Source organism: Colletotrichum siamense (assembly GCF_013390195.1).
Source record: "Colletotrichum siamense strain Cg363 chromosome Unknown KSG_Cg363_contig04, whole genome shotgun sequence".
Taxonomy (NCBI): Eukaryota; Fungi; Ascomycota; class Sordariomycetes; order Glomerellales; family Glomerellaceae; genus Colletotrichum; species Colletotrichum siamense.
This window is the reverse complement of record NW_023501017.1, coordinates 5,003,680-5,023,778: the sequence shown is the minus strand read 5'-3', so window position 1 is coordinate 5,023,778 and position 20,099 is coordinate 5,003,680. Positions and strand designations below refer to the sequence as shown.

At 40.2% G+C, this 20,099-nt stretch overlaps 4 protein-coding genes across 4 annotated transcripts; 3 read left to right on the top strand and 1 right to left on the bottom strand.

Annotated features, from left to right (window-relative positions):
• Positions 1–855: 855 nt before the first annotated feature.
• Positions 856–2,527, bottom strand: Anks1a (Ankyrin repeat and SAM domain-containing protein 1A; the record flags this gene model as incomplete). The annotated part of the gene is made up of 3 exons (XM_036639099.1): positions 856–1,145; positions 1,201–1,888; positions 2,270–2,527. The coding sequence occupies 3 exons, from the start codon at positions 2,525–2,527 to the stop codon at positions 856–858; spliced, it is 1,236 nt and encodes a 411-aa protein (XP_036495513.1).
• A 7,875-nt stretch (positions 2,528–10,402) lies between these two features.
• CGCS363_v007249 (uncharacterized protein) lies at positions 10,403–11,491 on the top strand (the record flags this gene model as incomplete). The annotated part of the gene is made up of 3 exons (XM_036639098.1): positions 10,403–10,845; positions 10,902–11,295; positions 11,396–11,491. 3 exons carry the CDS (start codon positions 10,403–10,405, stop codon positions 11,489–11,491), a joined length of 933 nt encoding a protein of 310 aa, XP_036496355.1.
• A 2,150-nt stretch (positions 11,492–13,641) lies between these two features.
• On the top strand, positions 13,642–13,998 carry CGCS363_v007248 (uncharacterized protein; the record flags this gene model as incomplete). The annotated part of the gene is made up of 1 exon (XM_036639097.1): positions 13,642–13,998. The coding sequence occupies one exon, from the start codon at positions 13,642–13,644 to the stop codon at positions 13,996–13,998; it is 357 nt and encodes a 118-aa protein (XP_036496356.1).
• A 1,063-nt stretch (positions 13,999–15,061) lies between these two features.
• On the top strand, positions 15,062–16,384 carry JLP1-4 (Alpha-ketoglutarate-dependent sulfonate dioxygenase; the record flags this gene model as incomplete). Its single annotated transcript, XM_036639096.1, has 5 exons — positions 15,062–15,148; positions 15,204–15,542; positions 15,594–15,965; positions 16,025–16,126; positions 16,181–16,384. 5 exons carry the CDS (start codon positions 15,062–15,064, stop codon positions 16,382–16,384), a joined length of 1,104 nt encoding a protein of 367 aa, XP_036496359.1.
• Between the last annotated feature and the right edge of the window lie 3,715 nt (positions 16,385–20,099).

Here is a 20,099-nt window from a genome sequence, read left to right as displayed (position 1 = left end):
ATGGCTACAGTTTAGTGGTGCTTGGAGGATGAGTAGTTGCAGGATGCTTTCCTTGGCATGCCTTACTACATGCACGACGAGCTTAACTGTCTGGGCGAGTATCTCTGCGCGTAATCTTCTCACTCTCTTGAAATCTAGGAGTTAATTTAGCATCTATCGTCTTATTCTCCATCAGCCTTTATGTTCCAGTAATGGTCAGGTATCCATGAATCTATTTCGTCATTCCCATCATTTAAATTGCAGAAGTGTCCATCTAGCCACCAGAACCTTTTTTGTTTTTGTTCTTTTGGAAACGGGCAACGCTTCTCAATAAACCACCTACTCTAGGCGCATTCCGGCCCCTGGCGTCAAGGCTTTAATCCCTCGCAGGACTATATCAGTCCATTGTGACGAATACGGCGAGGATTCAAGTATCACCCTGAACTCCGTTGTTATTTTCATCTGTTCACGGCTGCTGAGACTAGCATTCTATTGAGTATGGAACTAGTTGGTGAGCTTAGAAGGCGTCAGTCTATCCGGAACGTTATCTGTGTCGTTGATGAAAATGTCAAGAACAGGATTAGGCAGTAGACTATAACCACCATCTCCCCATCTACCTCTACCGCCTATAGCAGCATCCTCCAATGCATCTCGGCGCAAAAGTCCTGCACCGTTGTCTAACATGAACTGGACCATTTTGTCGCGACTTTCGTGTCTCGCGGTCTGCATAGCCGCACCGAAGCGTCGCTTGCATTCATCGTATTCAGATGTGTTCGCTAGTTGAAAGCGGTCGATTAGTAGCTTTAACGTGCTTAGGCGGTTCTTCAGGGCGCAGGCCTCGAGCGCGTCCTTGTTGCCGGGGCCCAGGGTTGCGCCTCACTCGATCAGGAGAAGGACAACCGAATTGTGGCCACCTAATGATGCTGCTCGGAGAGCTGAGCCGCAGTAGCCAATGGAGTTAGGATCGGCTCCTCGTTCAAGAACCATGCGCACCCATACAGCTGAACCACCGAAACTCGCTGCTTGCAGCGCGTTACCGAATAATCCACCTGGTTCGTTGATATCTGATATCTTTTCCAGAAGCTCCAGAATACGGGTTTTATTCTTATGAGTGTTCTTGTTCCCGTACAGAGCTGCCTGAAGAGCAATATCGATCCCTACGTTTGCTAACCCAAGGGATGTTAGGTATTGGATTTGCCCCAAAACGTTGTTGTAGCTCACATTCATCCTGAAATTTCTTTGAATTCACTTCATTATCGAAATATTGGTGGAGGAGGGACATAACTGCGTTGTGACGGCCGAAGTAAAATCCTGCTTGGACCAAACTTCCCAAGTTTGCCGCTTGATGGCACGAGCCGCTGCCGACAAGTAATTGGATTACAGGCTCGTGGCCACCCGAAATGGCAGCATGAAGAGCCGTAGGATATCGGCCTTCCAGAAGCGGATCAGCGCCGCTCTTTAGAAGTATTTCAACGGTGCTAAGACGTCCACGGATAGCAGCACCCTGTATCGGTGTTTTAAAGCGCCCTCCAACCACGTTTGGGTCAACTCCGCGGCTGAGTAGATACTTGACAACGTCGTCTTGACCGCGAAGGGCACTCAGGTAGAGACCCGATGTCCCGTATACGTTCTTTTCACTCCAATCCACTTTGGTGTTTTCGCGCTCGAGTCTTTCCAATATGATGGAGATTCCATAGACTGACGCGACGAAGATTGCAGGTTGCTGCTTGGCCTCCAGGGACTCGAGATGTGAAAAATGTCTCAGTAGGGTTCTGTTGCCCAAGACATCGTCTCGCTTAAGTTGTTCATCCAGTACGCTGAGCATCTCTCGCAGCCATGCGATAAATCTGTGCCCTTTGTAATCAAAGATAAATCGGAGAAGGTCTGGGTCGGCCTCTGCTCGATAATCCTGACCTGATATCTTAGTGTAATGATTAAGCCAGTAACAGATTGCATATTGCCAGAAAGAAGCTGACGCAGCGTCCGGGGACCCATCCTCGGTATGATCCATGGAGGGCGTCGAATTTGGCGAGTCGATTTGCATTTCGTCGACTGCATAATCATGTCCTACCTGCCCCCTTTTTCCGTCATCATATCGTGCCGTCAAGCATCTTAGACAAGAAGAAAATGCCACGAATTGTAATCTGGCTGCGCTGAAGTCATCCTGTCCTTGGAGGAATTCTCGGATCGATTCGTGTGCGAAAGCGAATGAACCGGAAATGTTTTCAGAATTGACAAAGCCACGGCAAAGGCTTTTGATGTTCTCCTCGTCGACTACCCCTATCCTTACGTTCACCGTTAATCGAATGATGTCCAGAAGCTCCGGATTTGAGAGCTGGCGTTCAGACACAAGCAACCATCCAAAAACGGTGTTCGTGATCTGTTTTGCTTTCGGCTTGTACTTCTGCACCCGCCGGTACATCTGCTCCAGCGTCTCAAGCAGAGACTTCGGTGCGCGCAATGCTTCAAGTTCGTCTATAACATCCGCTTCTGCTTCAAACTCGGAACCACATAGCTGCTCAAGGTTCAGAGACGCCCGCAGGAACATCTCACCCGAGCCATGTGTTAGTGTACGAATGATGCGCGTCTCCACTTCCGGGGAAACTTTGCCCCTAAGTAGCCTTTTGTATTGCACAGCTGTGCTGACCTTGGATTCTACGAAAGTAGAGACGTCATTGGCATTATCGACATGGGTGACTCGGATCGATCTCACATTCTGGAGATGAATATCAACTGGTATGCTGTCGCGACTCGAAAGAAAAATCTTCACAGTATTTCGTGATTCATCGATGATGTGCTGGAGGGTGTTTAGAAGTTCTCGAACGTCCCCCTCTGCTTCGTCCAGTCCGTCGATGATGATTGTTGCGGGGTAATCGGCTGTGATCAAAGTGATGAGGTCTCGACAGTCGTCAAGAGAAAGGGGAGTCGGTTCCAGCCCTTCGGCGTCTTTGACCCGCTGGGAATACTGTCCCACGCTGAGTGATGGACACCTCTCCCCGGTGCAAGAAATGCTAGCTGCCTCAGGATGGTACCCATGATGACGAGTGAACTGGGAGGATTCCCATCAATTCCGGATCTTGAGCAATAACAGTGAGCAACCATTGGAGTGCGAGAGACACTGTCAATGTGTTCTTGTACCACAAGTGAATTGAGCTTGCTTTTACCACAGCCAGGTACGCCGCGAAGCCAAAGGCTGCATGAGATAGTTGAATCGCACCATGCTGTGTATTCCGCTCTTCGAAGCAGCCACCCACCGGTGCCCTCAATGAACCCACGACGCACTGTTTGGTGAACATGCATGTGTCGAATGACTGACAGCCATTCTACTAGTTGCTGACGTTCTTTGGATTCCAAGCTTCGCTCTATTCGATCGAGTGTGCCGGCAACACGGGCTATTGGTTGTTCTAGGTCTCGCAACATGCTCATCAGAGAGTTGAAGCTAATGTCCAATGACTCAACGGTCACAGCGGTGCTTGAAGCAAGTTGATCGTGTAAGCTTGTAGCCGATTGAGAGACCTTGCGTTCTTCTTGAAATATTGATGTCAAGGTTGGGCCTGAAGACACCATGCTGCGGAGCAACCTTTTGATTAGGTGCTTTTCGTAGTATGCGCCAGCCACCGATAGCTAAGATAGGATGGAGGTGTACAGTGCGACCAAAGCATCTTGAAGCGTAGCATGTGCCTTTGACAAGGGGTAGCGGTGCGGCGGGAGGTGGATGGTTTCCAAAACGGCGCAGCGTGTGATGAGACTCGATACTGTCTCGATACCCTCCGCTAATGTACCAAGCGATTCCGCGTCGTTAATTGCAATTTGAAGTAGCATTCGTACGCCGGCCCAAGGAAGTGCGGCGTGTGCGGGATCGTATTGGGTCGCGACGTCTCCAACCTCCTTGAACCATTGAAGCCACCGAACGACTTTTTCGAACATATCCCTGATAACAACCACTTCACCGTTCGATCGTTTGAATTTCCATCTGCGATCCATGCATTGTTGCTGTTTCCCTTGCACCAGCTCGAGAAGCTGCTGCGAAAGAGTATTGTTGTCGACAGCGGCTTTGGCAAGTTGTGCCTCCTCAGCATTTGTCAGCCGCTTCCTCGCAATATCCCAAAGATTAGGGGCGATAGTATCAGAAGATGCCATTGCGCTGAAAGACTGAAGTCGTCAGTAGCTCCAATCTTCTAAAAGTCGCGTAACCCAAGAACTACGCGTATTGTGGTTGACAAAAAGGGGAGCCCACTGGATGCATACAAGGGTCTTGGTCGGGCTTGAAGTCGGCTTATCTACCCCCGCACGAAACGAAGGCGCTTAAGAGAATTCAAATACCGTAGAAGATGGAGCGAGCATGGAGGGTTGCAGTGTGGCGAGGTGCATATTTCTGGCTGTACAAGCAACGCCCTGCAGCCTCAGGTGCTTAATCGGACTATGTCATTGGGCAAGAGTCGACGATACTGCGTCCTGGGCTGACTGCGCTGTTGGTTCCCAACAGATCATGGTGGCCCTCCAATAATAACCGCCGAAGCGTTCGTTGGTTAAGAGACGCACGCGGATTCCCTCCAGTTGTCCACCTTTCTCATGTTGTAGCATTCTGTTCAAAGTTGTGGATATATGCCTTCTTTGTGATTTCGCTAGGTCTGAACTTAATCTGTGGCGGCACCTGCCCACAGGTGCCACAGGTGGCCTGTGCGGCCTAGGGGCCCTCTAGGCCCTTCTTCTAGCCTCTAGCCTAGTAGACAGCCTACTTAGCTAGATTCACACACATTATATTATTACTACTTATTTACACCTATACCTCTATAAGTTATAAGCTTAGCGCTTAGATTATTAATATCTATAGCTTTAAATTAAGCGTTTTTCTACTTTTATAATATTCTTCTTATTTTTATAGTTATTTATATGTTTATATAATCTAATTTAGCTAGTAAATAGTAATATAGCTTCTAATTACTTTTAATATATTAAATTACTACTATTTATATAAAAATTTATTTTACTAAGTAATATATTAAATAGTAATATTACTTTACTTTTTATAACTCTCTTTAATATATTAATTAATAATATCTTCCCTTTTAAGCTATCTTATTACTCTATTTATATCTCTTTAAATAATTAGTAATATAAGTAAAAATATTAAAACTTTCTTATTTAGTATTCCTTAGTTAAAAAGTAAATCTAATTAGTAATCTTAGTTAGTTCTTATTAATACTATTTTATAATTAAACTATATTAAGAAGTATATTAATAAAGATATCCTTAAGCTTAATAGTAATATTATTACTAAAGAGAAATAAATTAAGGAGTATAATATTACTTTTATACTACTTATTAGCTTATATAATACTTTTATTAATAAATTACTTAATATAGGATAAAAGGATAATAGTAATCTTTTTATACTTATATAAGTACTTAAAAAGTATATTCTTAAGGTTTCTAAGGATATTATTAACGCTCTTATTAATAAGTTTACTAAAAGCTCTACTTAGGATTATAAAACTTTTTATAATACCTTTAAGTATATTTAATATTTTTAGATTTATATTACTAACCTTATAAGTAACTTATCTAACTATTTATAAGTTATATTACTCTTAAATTACTTTAAGACCTACTTACTAAATACTTATAAGTATTATATTAATAATAATAAAAAGCTTATATAAACTAATATTATTAAAACTATTTATACTCTTATTTAAGATAAAAAATAAAAGATAAGTTTATTACTCTATAAAGATAGATCTTAGCCTTAATTATTAAACTTATATACTTTTTATATTAATAATAATAATAATATATTAAATAATAAGAATAAGGTTTCCTATATTTATTATAATATAAACTACTTATTTAAGAAGTACTAGATAGCTTATCTAGAACTAATCTTATTAACCTATAAGAACTAAATAAGCTTTTTTAAGAGGGCTAATAAGTATAAGTATAATAAGAACTATTAGGGAGATAGTGTTAATATTATATTAACTACTTCTATTTTTATAAAAAGCTTATTTAGTATTCTTAATAGCTTAGCCCTTATTAATATTATTATATAAGATTATTATATTATTAGTTTTCTAATCTATATTACTGTTAATAGCTATATAATCTATTATAATAATATTATTATTAACTCTAGATATTTTAGTTATCTTTTCTATAATATAGAGCACTTTATAAAGTATACTCTTTATAATAACCTACTTCTCTTTATAGCTACTAATAGAGATAATATCTATCCTCTTAGTATTAATATTATATTCTTTTAGACTTATAATCCTCTTAACTTATTTAAGATAATTAATTAGACTATTAATAATATTAAGTATAGCTTATTAAGTCTTACTAATTTATTTAGCTTTAGTAAACTTTATAAAGCTAATATTAATTATAACTATAAGTTTAATAGCTTTATATATATAAATAATACTTACTTTATTAGTAAAGTTAAATAGATTATAGATATTATAGTTCTTTAAACCTATATAACTACTAATATACTTATTAATACTATTATTATTCTTATTAGTATTTACTATAACTTTAAGCTAACTTTTAAGATAATATATTATTACTTAATTTATACCTATCTATTTAGAATTATTAAGGCTTATTATTATATAAGTATTATATTTACTAAGGAAGAGATAGAGAACTTTTATTATAAAGTATACTATTTAGCTAAGTTAATAGAGATTATTAGCTATAATTCTCTCTTATTTCTTATTTAAATTAGAGAAGAAATATATCTTAATCTTATTAAAGTTAAGCTTCTATTAATAACTAGTAAGCGCTATACTTTATATTTTCTTAATAAGTATAATAGATATCACTAGCTTATTCTTATATTTAACTATTACTATAAAGTTATATATAATATTATTAAGAACTTCTATAATATATTTAATAATATAACTAGCTTTAATATTAAAACTTAGGTTTATAATAATGCTCTAAAGTTTAAGAAAGTTCTTTATAATCTATACTTTACTAATACTTATATTAACTATATTATTACTAATATACTTTTTATAAATAGCTCTATTAAGTATACTAAAAGAATTATTATTAAAGTAGCTTATATATAGTTAATTAATATTAACTTACCTAAAAAGCTTTAAGATTACTTATTTAATTTAACTATTTAGATATTTAACTTTCTTCTTTAGGATATTAAAAGTAAGATAAGTTTTTATAAGATTATAATATATAAACTTAACCTTATTACTAATTATAAACTACTTTATATTAAGTATTTTTATACTTTTAGCTATACTACTTATATTTATAAAAAAAATATTAACTACCCTTTTTATTCTAAAAAGATAGAGGTTTATACTATAAAGGGATATCTTATTAGATATATATCTCTTTATAGCTATATTTATTATATCTATATCTTAGAGAAAAAGAAAGTTATCTATTATTATAATATTTACTTTTATAAAGGTTTAGTAAATATAGTTCTTTAACTTATATATAATATACTAATTACTAATAATATAGAGTATAATATACTATTTAATAAACTAGATCTTTAGATCTAGCGTAATATAACTATAAGTACTTCTAACTTTCTTAAGAAGTTTTTAGAGATTTCTATTATAATATTAATATCTTTAAACGCTAGTAATAACACCCTTAATATAGTTATAGAAGGATTAAACTTAATAATACTACCTCTCAATAAAATTATATTTTACTTAACTTTATAATTCTTTCTAGAGGATAATATAATTATTATAAACTATAAAAAGAAAGCTAATAAGTATTATAATAGTAATAATAACTTTAATAAGTCTTTTTATAGTATTATTAACTAAGAACTAAATAATATTAACCTTACTTATAGATAGTAAATTTATAAAGAAGAAAGTATTAAAACTTTTTAAGATAATAAGATTACTTCTTTTAAACTTTATTAAGGTAACCTTAAGCTTTTTAGTTACTATAAATAGCTTTTTAGTATTTATAGCTATAATAAAAAAGTATATATTATTATTAATATTTAGGTATATAATAATATACTTAAATACTCTTTTAATACTTTTATAGCTATTACTATCTTTAGAGCACTTTTATAGAGCTATAGTATTCTAAAAACTTATAACTAAGCTAAAGATAATTTTTACTAGCTATAGTAAAAAGAAGCTTATAAATAAGAAATCTAGTAGTTTATTATAAAAGAGGTTTATAAACTTATTTACTTTCTTTATAATACTAAGGTTCTTTTTAGCTAATAGGTTTTTAATATTAAAACTACTATTAATAATATTATTACTTAGTTTAAAGCTTATTAGGTTATATATAGTAACTTTAAGTATAGAGATTAGGTTTCTTAAGAAGTCTATATAGTAGTTATTATAGCTATAGCTCTTTAACTATTCTTTACTATTACTACTCTTTAAAGACTTAAATATTAAATATATAACTTTAACTCTACTTTTTTTATAGTATTAGTTCTTAATAATATTAAGATCTATATTTATTAACCTATTAGCTTTAATATTAATAATAGTAAAGTTTAGTTTCTTAAGAAAGTATTTTATAGTTTATATAAAGCTTCTTTTTAGTAGTTTAATCTTATTTATATTAAAATAAATAAGATTAGCTTTATTCTTATTAATAATAAGCTTTATTTATTTATAAATAAGGATTAATATACTTATATTTTAATATATATTAATAATAATATTATTATTATGCTTAATAAGTAGTATATTAAGAGTATCTATAATAATCTTAAGAAGGTATATACCTTTAAAAAGCTTAATAAAGCTATATAGTTCTTTAGCTTTTAGATTAAATATAATATCTTAACTAAGAAGATCTTCTTTTCTTAATATAAGTATATTAAAGCTATCCTCTATTAATTTAGCTATTAAGATCTATAGTTTATAAAGACTTTTTTCTCTTTTTATAAAGAGCTTTCTATTTAATAAGATAAAAATAAGTATACTATTAAAGAAACTAAAGAGTATATTAAGAAAACTAGTTATATTAACTAGCTTATTTAAGGTATTTATATTAATATTACTTATTATATTAGTAAGCTTTATTAAGTTAATAGAAGCTTATTTTAGATATATTTACACTTTACTAAGTATTTTTTCTATTATTTCTAAAAAACTATCTATTATAGTATTATTATTAATAGAACTAATCTAAATTAAACTCTAGCTCTTTATAGTATAATAAATATTTCTTTTATTAATAACTAGCTATTTTATATCTTAATTAGAAGATATATTATTTTCTTTAGTAATATTTTTATTATTTAGAAAACTAAGAAATAGATATTTATTACTCTTAGTATAACTAAGGTAAAGTTTATAAACTTAATACTTATTAGCTTTATTTTTAAATAGATTAAGAGATCTATTAAATAGATATTTAATACTAAAATAAATACTTTTATTCTTCTCTTTATAGATAGTACTAATATATACTTTTATATTATAAATCTACTAATTAAACTTATATTTATTATATTAATATTTAATATAAATAGATTATTAAAAAAGTATTTATAAATAAAACTTTTATATTTTACTTTATTAATAGCTTTAAAATAGTTACTAATAGCTTTATAAAGTCTCTTAAAATATAGAAATATTATAATTTTATTAGAATATTTAGATTAATAGATAGATTAGAGAATAATATAGATTAATATTAACTAGCTTTAGGATTAGTTTAATCTAAAGCTTTAAACTAATTAGAAAATAGAGATTACTTAGTAGTTTAACTAAAAATTAACTAAGTTAATATAAACTTAAAAACTCCTTAGTTTTAAACTTTTTAGCTTTTAATAAGATTTCTAGCTTTTACTTACTTTATATATATTAATAGTTACTACTAAGTTTTAAAACCTAAGGGGTAGTATAGTAGTACCTACTTATAAATATTATAAGTAGCCTATATAGCCTAGGGGCCCTCTAGGCCCTTCTTCTAGCCTCTAGCCTAGCAGACAGCCCACTTAGCTAGATTCACACACATCACATTATTACCACTCGTTTACGCCTATGCCTCTATATAATCTTTCCCTCGAAGCCTCAGGTCTAGAGGAAAGATCGCGACCGCAGACGCCGTTTCGATTTCGTCATATTCCACCCTGGAATTACTGCCCGCCTAGACGAATCCATCAGGCTTAGCGGTTGTGCATGTCAGATTTAGCCAATCATCAAAACATATGTATGCACATAGCCCCTCTCACCTGAATGCTCTCTGCCCCAATGAATTGCGGCACAGCCCGATAGAGCCTGACCACCTCAGTTGGAGAACCATCGGCCTCCCCTCTGGACACCGGTCAAGTGAAATTGTCGTTCCATGACATCGATTGATCCCTCGCTCGACAGCCTTCTTGTGCACTGAGGCGCAACACCATCTTGTATCACCAACAATCCAACATCTCCTGTAGTTCAACATGGCAGAGGCTATTGGGCTAGCATCGAGCGTGATCGCCATCACCGATGTGGCGTTCAAAGCAGGCAGCGCCTACCTGAAAATCATAAGGCTCCTGGATGAAATGAAACAAGTCCCGACCGAGCTACGACTGAAGGCCGACAGAGTCAGATTCATTGAAGAATTCCTATTTTATGCGGAGGAGAACCTCTCGAAAACCCCGTTGCCAAGCAGTGCTTGGAGCCCTACTCTCCTTCAAGATCAACTCAGCAAATGTCACACGATACTGAGCGACGTAAGGGAAATGGTTGATCGCACGATGGCCCAGGTCGCTCAACCAACATCTATTCGGCGGAAGATTGCGTTAACAAGAGCAATCATCCATAAGGATGACCTTAAAGCCTTGGACTTGAAACTTGACGAAGCGCTGCAGCTGTATCAGTTGGCACAAGAGCAATACGTCTTGTGAGTACACCAGAGGCTTTGGGTTTCAATGTAAAAAGTGACTGAAAGAATACCAGGGCCATGATGACATACTCGTTGGTTTCGAAAGCTCAAGATCCAGCTAAAAAGGTTGAGCTGCTCGACACCGTCAATACAAATCAACCCCAGAAACTGAATTCTGCGAGCCTCTCCCGAAAACCCCAAAGCGTATCCTACGAACCAAGTATTTTTGGACGGTTCCATCTCTCTTTCCAGGCCAATCGAAGCATCCACGCTGTTATCCAAGCGCCAAGTTGGATCACGAGTACGGTGTATTCTGTCCTGGCTCAAAGAGCAACCGTTGGGTGGCAAATGAATCTCAGGGCCGATGAGATGGTCAAACGTTTTGACTGGGAGCTTCTCGAACTCATTGAAGATGACAAACCGCAGGCGGTTTTCAAATACCTAGACGAGCACAAGATGTCTCCTTTTGTGCGTGATTGGAAAGGAAGAACTTTACTCTATGTAAGCCCATATTCAAGTTCATTCATACTCATCTTTTGATCATCTAGCTAACAGCAACTTCGTATAGGACGCCGTCCGATGTGGCGCTGTCAGTGCCACAAGGGCGTTGCTGGCCCGAGGCCTAAACGCTCTCGAAATGCCTCCTAGAGAAAGGGAGCAGTAAGTCGCCAAATCGCAAATTGATACTTCAATTAAAGACTTTCACCTAATAGCTCAATTTCCTACAGCATTCCACGGATGCTTTTCGAGTTGGGCATTCTTTCCAGTTGCGACGTGGACGACAAAGGACCCCTCCTCATTCAATTGCTTGGTGACAACGGTCTAGATGATCATCTTGATGACCCCGACTTTCTTTTCCAGGCCGCCATTTGTGGCCTCCCCTTCATCAGTTTTCGGGCCTTGATAGAAAGGTGTAGTTTCACATACGGGAGCCTGCCGACCAGGGAGAGGCTTATCCACATTCGCACTGTAGTCAGCTGCATCGCTCCATATTGGGTGCAAGCGTGGAATGTGGAGGAGATTCTCTTCCTATTGAATGAAGGCAAAAGTCCGGGCCTTGAGCTTCTTCAGGAATCTCGATCCGAAGATGAGACGTCACTAATACATACCTTGGCCATTAGCCTAGTCCATTGTACTGCTGACAAGAGGTGGGATCCTGATGAAGATCGCAGTTGGAGGCGTGTTCTCGGTGCCTGCTTTGAGCTAGATCCTTTGGGAACGCAACATCTTGACAGTGTTTGGCTTGATCCAGACTTTGGTGATGCTGCGGATGTTGTATCCACGCCGTTGTCAGCGATGCTTTGCAGCTTTGTTTGCCATGGAATCCACACGAGAGCAAACGTCCGAACACCAGTTGGCGTCAGTGTGAGATCCCTCCAATCAGCCTTTCGGCTATGGGTCGAGACACTTGCGTCGTCCGGAGAGGACCTTCTTTTATACGGAAAACATGAGAGAGACCTACACGTTCAAGGACATACTCATATATATCAGAAGTTCGCATGGGAGGCTTGGAACGAGAAAAGGGGAAATATGCGCTACTCAATCCTGGGCATTACGTATGGCTCTCTACCACAGCAGTGGAGCCTCTGGATTACCAACGAAAACTACGACTACGCTGGAGAATTTTGGGCAATGGTTGAGAATCAAAACATCAAGGTCCCTGGGAGTTGGGTGGACGATGCGTCAGATTTGACAGAATGGATGAGAATCCGTGAAGAGTTGGGTGCATGGCAGCAAGAAGCAGCGCCGCCATTCATCTGGTCTGAGTATCGCAAGCCACGACCGCCTATCTAAGCCTGGAAATTACTGGATTTTCAGAAAACGTGAGAGAGAGACATACGTTTCATTGGAAACAGCGGAAAAGACTCTTGTCATTTGGGTGTTCTTTTCGCACTGTTGTTTACGCATCTGAAAATACGACCACTGTATCAATCCCATTACGTTCTTGAACAAGGCGAGCAGGTTGTCAGCCCTCAGTCTCGCAGCACGATCTCAGCCCTGATGACCCTAGTTCCTCCATCAGTTCCCTCAATCTCGGTCATGATTAATAGTCGAGCGGTCTGCCAGCTTTAGTCACCGCTCATATCTCAGAATCTTTCAACCTACCTGAGCATTGCCCACGTCTAGATTCTTGACATACTCCTCCACATCGCCTTCCAGAATGTACTTGGGGTCGACTTGGGGACCGTCATAACCGTTCGGAAGCTTGACAAGAAGACAAAGCGGCGCCGGTATATCTTGAAAGCCGTTGCTTCCGAGAAATGTTCTCTTGACCGATCCCTTTGGAAGCTCAATGGTACGGGGGAAGTATGGAGCAGAGTCCGCCTCTCTCGCGGCCTGGACCCTGGCGAATCCGGCGAAAAGTGGAAGGGCGTTCATGGCTGTTGATTGAGTTGGAGGGTCTGTGTCGGGGAGTAGCGATGAGGAGAGTGTAAAGACTTTAACCTAGCGTTGTCACTCTTGTTCCAGGCAGGCACCATCGTTGGAAAGCGGCCGTAAACCAACCTTGTTATAAAAGCATGTTCACCTTTGAGTCATCTCCATAGTCTGCGCTTGCCAGCACTCCAGAGCGAGTGAGTCTGAAGATTTCCGCCATCTTTCTTCCCTTCTAACTTTTTTCTTCGCAGTTTGCCGCCTGGAGGCGCACCTTGTTGACTGCCGTATGACTCTCACGGGGAAATATTCGAGGGCCAGGATGGCTCACAGAGAAACCTCTATGGCCACCTATGGGGGTATATGAAGAGAGCGCGAATCGCCTCGATTACAGGGGGCAGGCATCTCCCTCTTCACGCTGCCACAACCCATTACACCAAAATGCCGAAGCAATACTACATTCACTACCTCTGTGACCGCCTCAAGAGCGGTGACAGCCTCACCCAGCTCATCAGAGAAAAAGAGCATGATGTCTGCAAGTTTCGAAGCAAACGCCCTTTCCCTCAGAACCGCAACAAATTCGAAGAAGCATTGTTCTTCTGTCGCCTACTGGCATATGTCATCCTCCGCCGATACGGCCGTAATGATCCATCTCTTCTCAAAATATTCAACGAGTTCGAAGACATCGCCAAAGCATTCGAAAACAACGAGATGACCGACGACCAGTATCGCGAAGTAAACCGGTTGAACCATCCAAAGCAAGACAGCCTGTTGGCGGAACTCAAGGCAGCACTGTAGCTCGATGGAGCAGTAGTTGATGAGGGTGGTTAGACATGTAGGGGGTGGTTGGAGTAAGGGGGACCTCTCATGTATCCCTGGTCATACAAAAATTCACAAAAGAATTCTTCACAAAATGAAGATTTCCGCCATGTTCGCCTCAACTCGCAAAACTCGCAATCACAACATCAACAACATCAACAATGCTGAGCAAACATCATTGTGGTCAACTCTTAGAACTTGCGAGAGACTGAGAGCAAACGAGTGATGAAACGGTCCGCAATCACAGTGCCGCAGGCAATGAAGATGACAGGAGGTCCTGATGCTCTACAATCTGCGAACATCAATTAGGTCCCAAACAGTTTTCTTTATTGGAAAGAAAGCTGATAGTCCAAGGGCAAAATGACTCAATGCATCGCACGCATGATGGCTTTCGATGACATGGCTTGGTTTTACTGCTATGAGGCCAATCCGTTCACTGAAACGGCGAGAAAGCTTTTCACGGACACAACGCGTCTGGTAGCAAAGCAGGTTGGCGACTTCCCGCCTTGGTCGCCGCGGCTTCGGGCCCGAAGTGGACCTACTTCGGCGCCATGTGCGGGGTTTCTCGCCGAACCGGTGCCGCCGACGGCGTTGTTGGTCAGCACAGCTGATGCCATTCCCATCCGAATCACGACAGTGGCCGGACAGCGATACACAAATGCAGGATACACCAAACTCATCTCAATATACTTACCGCTATCATCCTAATACTACTGAACTGAGGGAGATCCCTCAACACTGCGTGTGTAGAGTTACGATTGGCATGCATGACCTACGGATATCGCGTCCAGTAGAATCAGAGTAGTAACCAAGCTGGTAGTCTTATCTGAAGCTTCCCCGCATGCGAGTGCCGATTGCGTGAAACGCAGGAATGATGGCTCGAAGGCTCGTCATTTGGATTCCGTTGACGTGATGGAGTCCATTTGCGAGGGCGTCATGTCAAAGCTGAATGGCATTATAATACCCGAAGCAAACCACTTGGACTGCTTCGTCCTCAGTTCACTGAAAGGCAGCCCGCAGACCACCTGTGACATAGTAGACCATGTCCACGACAACAACGACTACGGCTGAAGCCGAGCAGGCGCCCATCAAGTTGACCTTAGCCTACGACGACAAGATCCATGACCAAGTAGACCACTCCATCACTGGATGGATCTAGTAGCCCACGCTGACAATGACGACAGTACAAATACTCCCAATACTTGCCTGTGTACGACGAGAAGACGTCGTTTCCTCCTCTCCAGCCATTCGAGTTTAATGACCGCGGCCTCGTAGCCAATAAGGAGAAGCTCAACCTTCTCCCCAAAGATAGCTCGACCATCAAAGCCACGAAACTGACTCCAGTAATCGGCACGGAAATCCGAGGCCTGCAACTCTCTCAACTCGACGACCGCCAAAAAGACGAACTTGCCCTTCTCATCGCCGAGCGCGGCGTCGTAGTCTTCCGAGATCAGGACTTCAAGGATATCACCATCGAGAAGCAGAAGGAATTTGGAAGTTACTTTGGGCCTCTCCATATCCACGTGAGTATCCTCCCCTAACTGCGAAACCATACTGACAAGAGCCGCGAACAGCCCGTCGGAGCACACGTCAAAGACCACCTCGAACTGCACAACATCTACCTGGGCCCCGACAACGAGTACCGCAACCGCAGTAAGAGCAACAAGCTTTCCACGATTGGATACCACTCGGACGTGTCGTATGAGCAACAGTCGCCGGGCGTCACGATCCTGACGCTGCTCTCCGTCCCGGAGACGGGCGGTGATACTGCTTGGGTGTCGCAGACGGCGGCGTACGCGCGGCTTTCGAGGCCTATCCAGACCTTGCTGGAGGGCTTGAGGGCGGAGCATAGTGGTTTCCCTCAGGCGGAGAACGCGAGGCGCGATGGGAAGTTTGTGAGGAGGGAGCCGGTGAGGTCGGAGCATCCGGTGGTCCGGATTCACCCGGTATGTTTTGACAGACTCATGAAGATGATGAGAATAGTTTGATGCTTACCAAGCGACAGGCAACTGGTCAGAAAGCGCTCTTCGTCAACCCGGGCTTCACGAAGAAGATCATTGGTCTTCGTGATGAAGAGTCGGATGCTCTCCTGAAGCTCCTCTTCAAGGTTCGACACCCAGCTTCTGCTCGCGAATCTTTTGCTGACCAGGAACAAAAACAGCACATCACGCTGGGCCAGGACTTCCAGGTCCGCATCAAGTGGGAAGAAGGCACCGTAGCCCTCTGGGACAACCGCGTGACGGCGCACACGGCCATCTCGGACTACAACGTCCACAACCCGCAAGAAGGCCTGCGCCACGGGTTCCGGATCACCACGCTGGCAGACAAGCCAACGGGGGTGAACGGTCTGGAATCCACGTGGTGAGCCGCAGCATGAGTGGCATTCGGTCCGTTACACACAGATCTCGTAATGATTGGGTTCGCAACTCGGATGGGTCTGAAGTCTTTGCTTGCTTGTAGACCAGGGAAATGCCATGGAAGCTCCGGGAGTTGAAACGGGAAGAACGATTTTTGCGGGAGTGAAAGTCGACGGGCCTTTGCGTTCCCGCAACTTTCGTTCAGAAACCCAGTTGAGTAGTTGGGTACGGGGGTGGCGGTAGAGAGACAGGTGTATTTGATCTGTGCGTCTTTGCCTTTTTTTGTCGTATGGGCGATGTTCCTTGCAGATAGCTTGCGCATTAGCAATGGGGAAATATTCCGCAGTGCGACCGAGAAAAGTGGATGAGAATTGATTAGCAAGATATCTGTATGCGTACCAATAACACGGCAGATCAAAGATTGATGGTAACGGCCGGATGTCGGATGGCGGTGTTGATTCACGTGGCTGTCAAACAGTCAGTCTCTTCTTCATTCAAGGACCGCTGGCGTGGAGCGTTATCCCCGATAGGTGGAGGGAGCAAGCGAGAGGAAGAACATAATCCCCTGATTTTGCGAGTTTCGATTTCTCATCAATGGGCTCCAGTGTTTCGCGTCTCGTGCGACGAAATAAAAACGGTGATTCTAGAAGGGACGCGTGACGCGGGTGGAGCAGTTGGGCATCGCGTGTTCCGGTTATCTCCTACGCTTGTGAGGAAATGAGGCTCAGTGCCGACTTCTGTCTCCGGCCGAGGCAGCGCAGACGCGGAATGGATGATTGTGTGACTGATAAAAAGCGGAGTCCGTCGCGGATGCCCGTAGATGCCAGACCACCGCCGAACCCCGTGGGAGCCTCAATCACCTCTCACGACAATCGAACGGAGTGAAGGAGCCAGAGACGGCGTGGTGATGATGTGATTGGGCGGCATCGGGGTCCAAGGCGGAGGCCGAAACAACGGGTCTCCCTCTGTCTTGATTTTTTCTGTCAGGTCTCAACTCGAGACCCCTTTTCTGCGTGTCTCTTCCCCCAGAAGGGGCCCCGACTCCCCGAGTGACCCAACGAAAAAAGATAGCACCACCCAAAGACGAGAATCCGGGTGCCCCTCGGGGAACTTGTGCGGGCGTGCGCCTTCGGACGGCGACCGACAGGCCGGTTAGACCTGTAGAATCAGGCAAGTGAGGTGGCAGTTTGGGGAAGACAGGCAGGACACGAAAGCAAAAGACTGGAGATTTCTGGAGAATGTCTGGGGCTTGGCTGGAGACTCTGGAGGATCGCGAGGAGAGAAGGGCCGAAGAGAGGCCATGGCCGCGGTAACGTGAAGGAAATAAAAAAGAAAACCGGAGCTGGCGGGCGACGTCATCTGACGGGGGCGGGCGGGTTACGCGGGGGAGCCGATCTTCTGAATTGATGTCTGTTTTCGACTGATCACCGGAATCCTTCGACGGAGGCACAACACGCGATGCGACCGGTGGTGGTGGTTCAATCAAGAGTTATTTGGCGGCTTGGAAACAGGTGCTTGTCTGTGGTTTCCAAGACACTTGTTCGGTGATCGGAACTGGGAACAACGGCGCTTGGCGCAGGTCAGATCCGATCCACCCGGTCGGGAGCTTACTTGGCGTGATTGGCGAAGCGGCAGAGAAGAGAGGTGCAGGCAGGCGACGGATAGAAGTACAAGCAGTGGGAAGAAGGACTGGAGATTAATTAGGACAGGGCTTGCTGCAGCCCGCGGAAGGATGCCGTCATCGGGTTTGGGGGCTGACTCGGTGTACCCTGTCATAGAAATTCAGTTGGGAAATACTTACTTTCACTAAGCCGGCGGCTGTGTACGATATTTTTCATGTTCATGTTTCCAGCTTCTAGAAGAAGAATCACAACACAGAAACTTAGAACACAAGAGCGCCTGACAGCTCAGCTAACTCAATCTAGAGGCGAACAGATGATTATGCTTCTCCAAACTCCACGGGCTCTACTTTTTACTGCCTGCTGTCAACCCCATGGGCACCCCGAAAAGAGAGAAGACAAGACAAGCTAGCATGCGAGCCAACTGCTGCTTGTTCCTGACACCCCTGGCCCCGGCTCACCCGGCACGCCCTCTTGATTAGAGCTGACACTCGCATGTATCTTTCTGGTGGAAAAACAAAGCCAAGTTACCAGGCACAACGGCCACCATCAGCTCCGACAGCAGTTGGCGCCTCGCTATTCTCACGTTTACATCATCCCACGTCTGCTTCCCACGCAGACCCACCGCCATCCACAAACGTCATACAATCATTCACCAATCTCGAGACTGCGTTCCAGGGAACAATCGTCAATCGCCCCAGCTCAGGACCCCAGACCCCGGCCAGCTACCTATGGGACTCCCGCAGTCATTCACTATATGCGTGAAGTGGCTTGATTAATCTAGCTATGAGCGCTAGGTGCGACTAGCTATAAAGTGGTGTAGCTGATCCCTTATATAAAGGTGGGATTTAGGCTAGGTTTTAGGCTTTAGGCCTAAGCTTAACTAACTACTATTTTATACCCCCCTTTTAGCTAATACCTCTAGCGCTATAATTAAAGCTATTCCTATTCTAAAGTAGTAATCTAATTAATTATATATTAGTTTTATATTATTCTTATTTTTATATATTATTTCTACTTTTCTATATTACTATTATTATTTTATTTTAATTCTAAAATATTTCTTAACTTTATTTAGTTTTTATATAGCTAATTAATATTAATATTATTACTTAAGTTATCTCTATAAAGATAATTAAATAGCTATTTAGTATAGTTAGTATTACTTTCTACTTTTAATATTTAGTTAAACCTCTAGATTAATAACTTAGAGGTTTATTATTTAATTCTCTTTTATAGAGTTAGCTTTTAACCTAAATAAATCTAAAAACTATCCTCTTTAGTTTAATCTTAGATCTTATATTCTAAATAGCTCTCTCTTTCTAAAAGTAGTAATTTTTAGGTTATTAATTAGTTTTATAATACCTCTCCTCTAATTTACTAATTATATTAAGTTAAGTATTAAATATAATAATTCTTAATTAATATTACTTTAAAGATTAATTTTCTTATAATACTTTTAAAGTTTAGTTAATTAATTTTTTACTCTTTTAAACTTTAAACTTATATTAATTTTATCTAAGTCTAAAATTAATTAACTTTTATTAGTTAAACTTAGTATAGTTATAATTTAAAGAAATACTAACTAAGATATCTAATTTAGTAATAAACTTATAACTTAGCGAAGTTAAAGTTTTTAATTACTTTTTAAGCTTTTATTATTAAATAACTTTTTATATAAAAAACTTTTATAATTAGTAATTTAACTATTAAGTAGAGTAAATTAAAGTAATTAAAATAATATAAAGTTTAACTATAAAAATTAATTAGTTAATAAGATATAAAAGAATAAAGTTATTATATATAAAAGAAATAAATAAATAAAAAGGACTTAATTAAGATTAAGTCTTAAAATATTATCCTTAGATTAAGACTTATTATTAGTTATAAGTAATTTAGATAAACTTAGTATTCTAATAAAATTATAATACTTCTCTACTATTAATAGTTTAGTAAAACTATTAATAACTATCTTATAAATTAAGATATAGTTAATCTTAAAATCCTTATTACTAATATTATTAATAATCTAGTAATACTTAATCTTAATATAGTATAATTTAAGTAACTATTTACTTAATAGATAATTATTAAGGGTATTTAT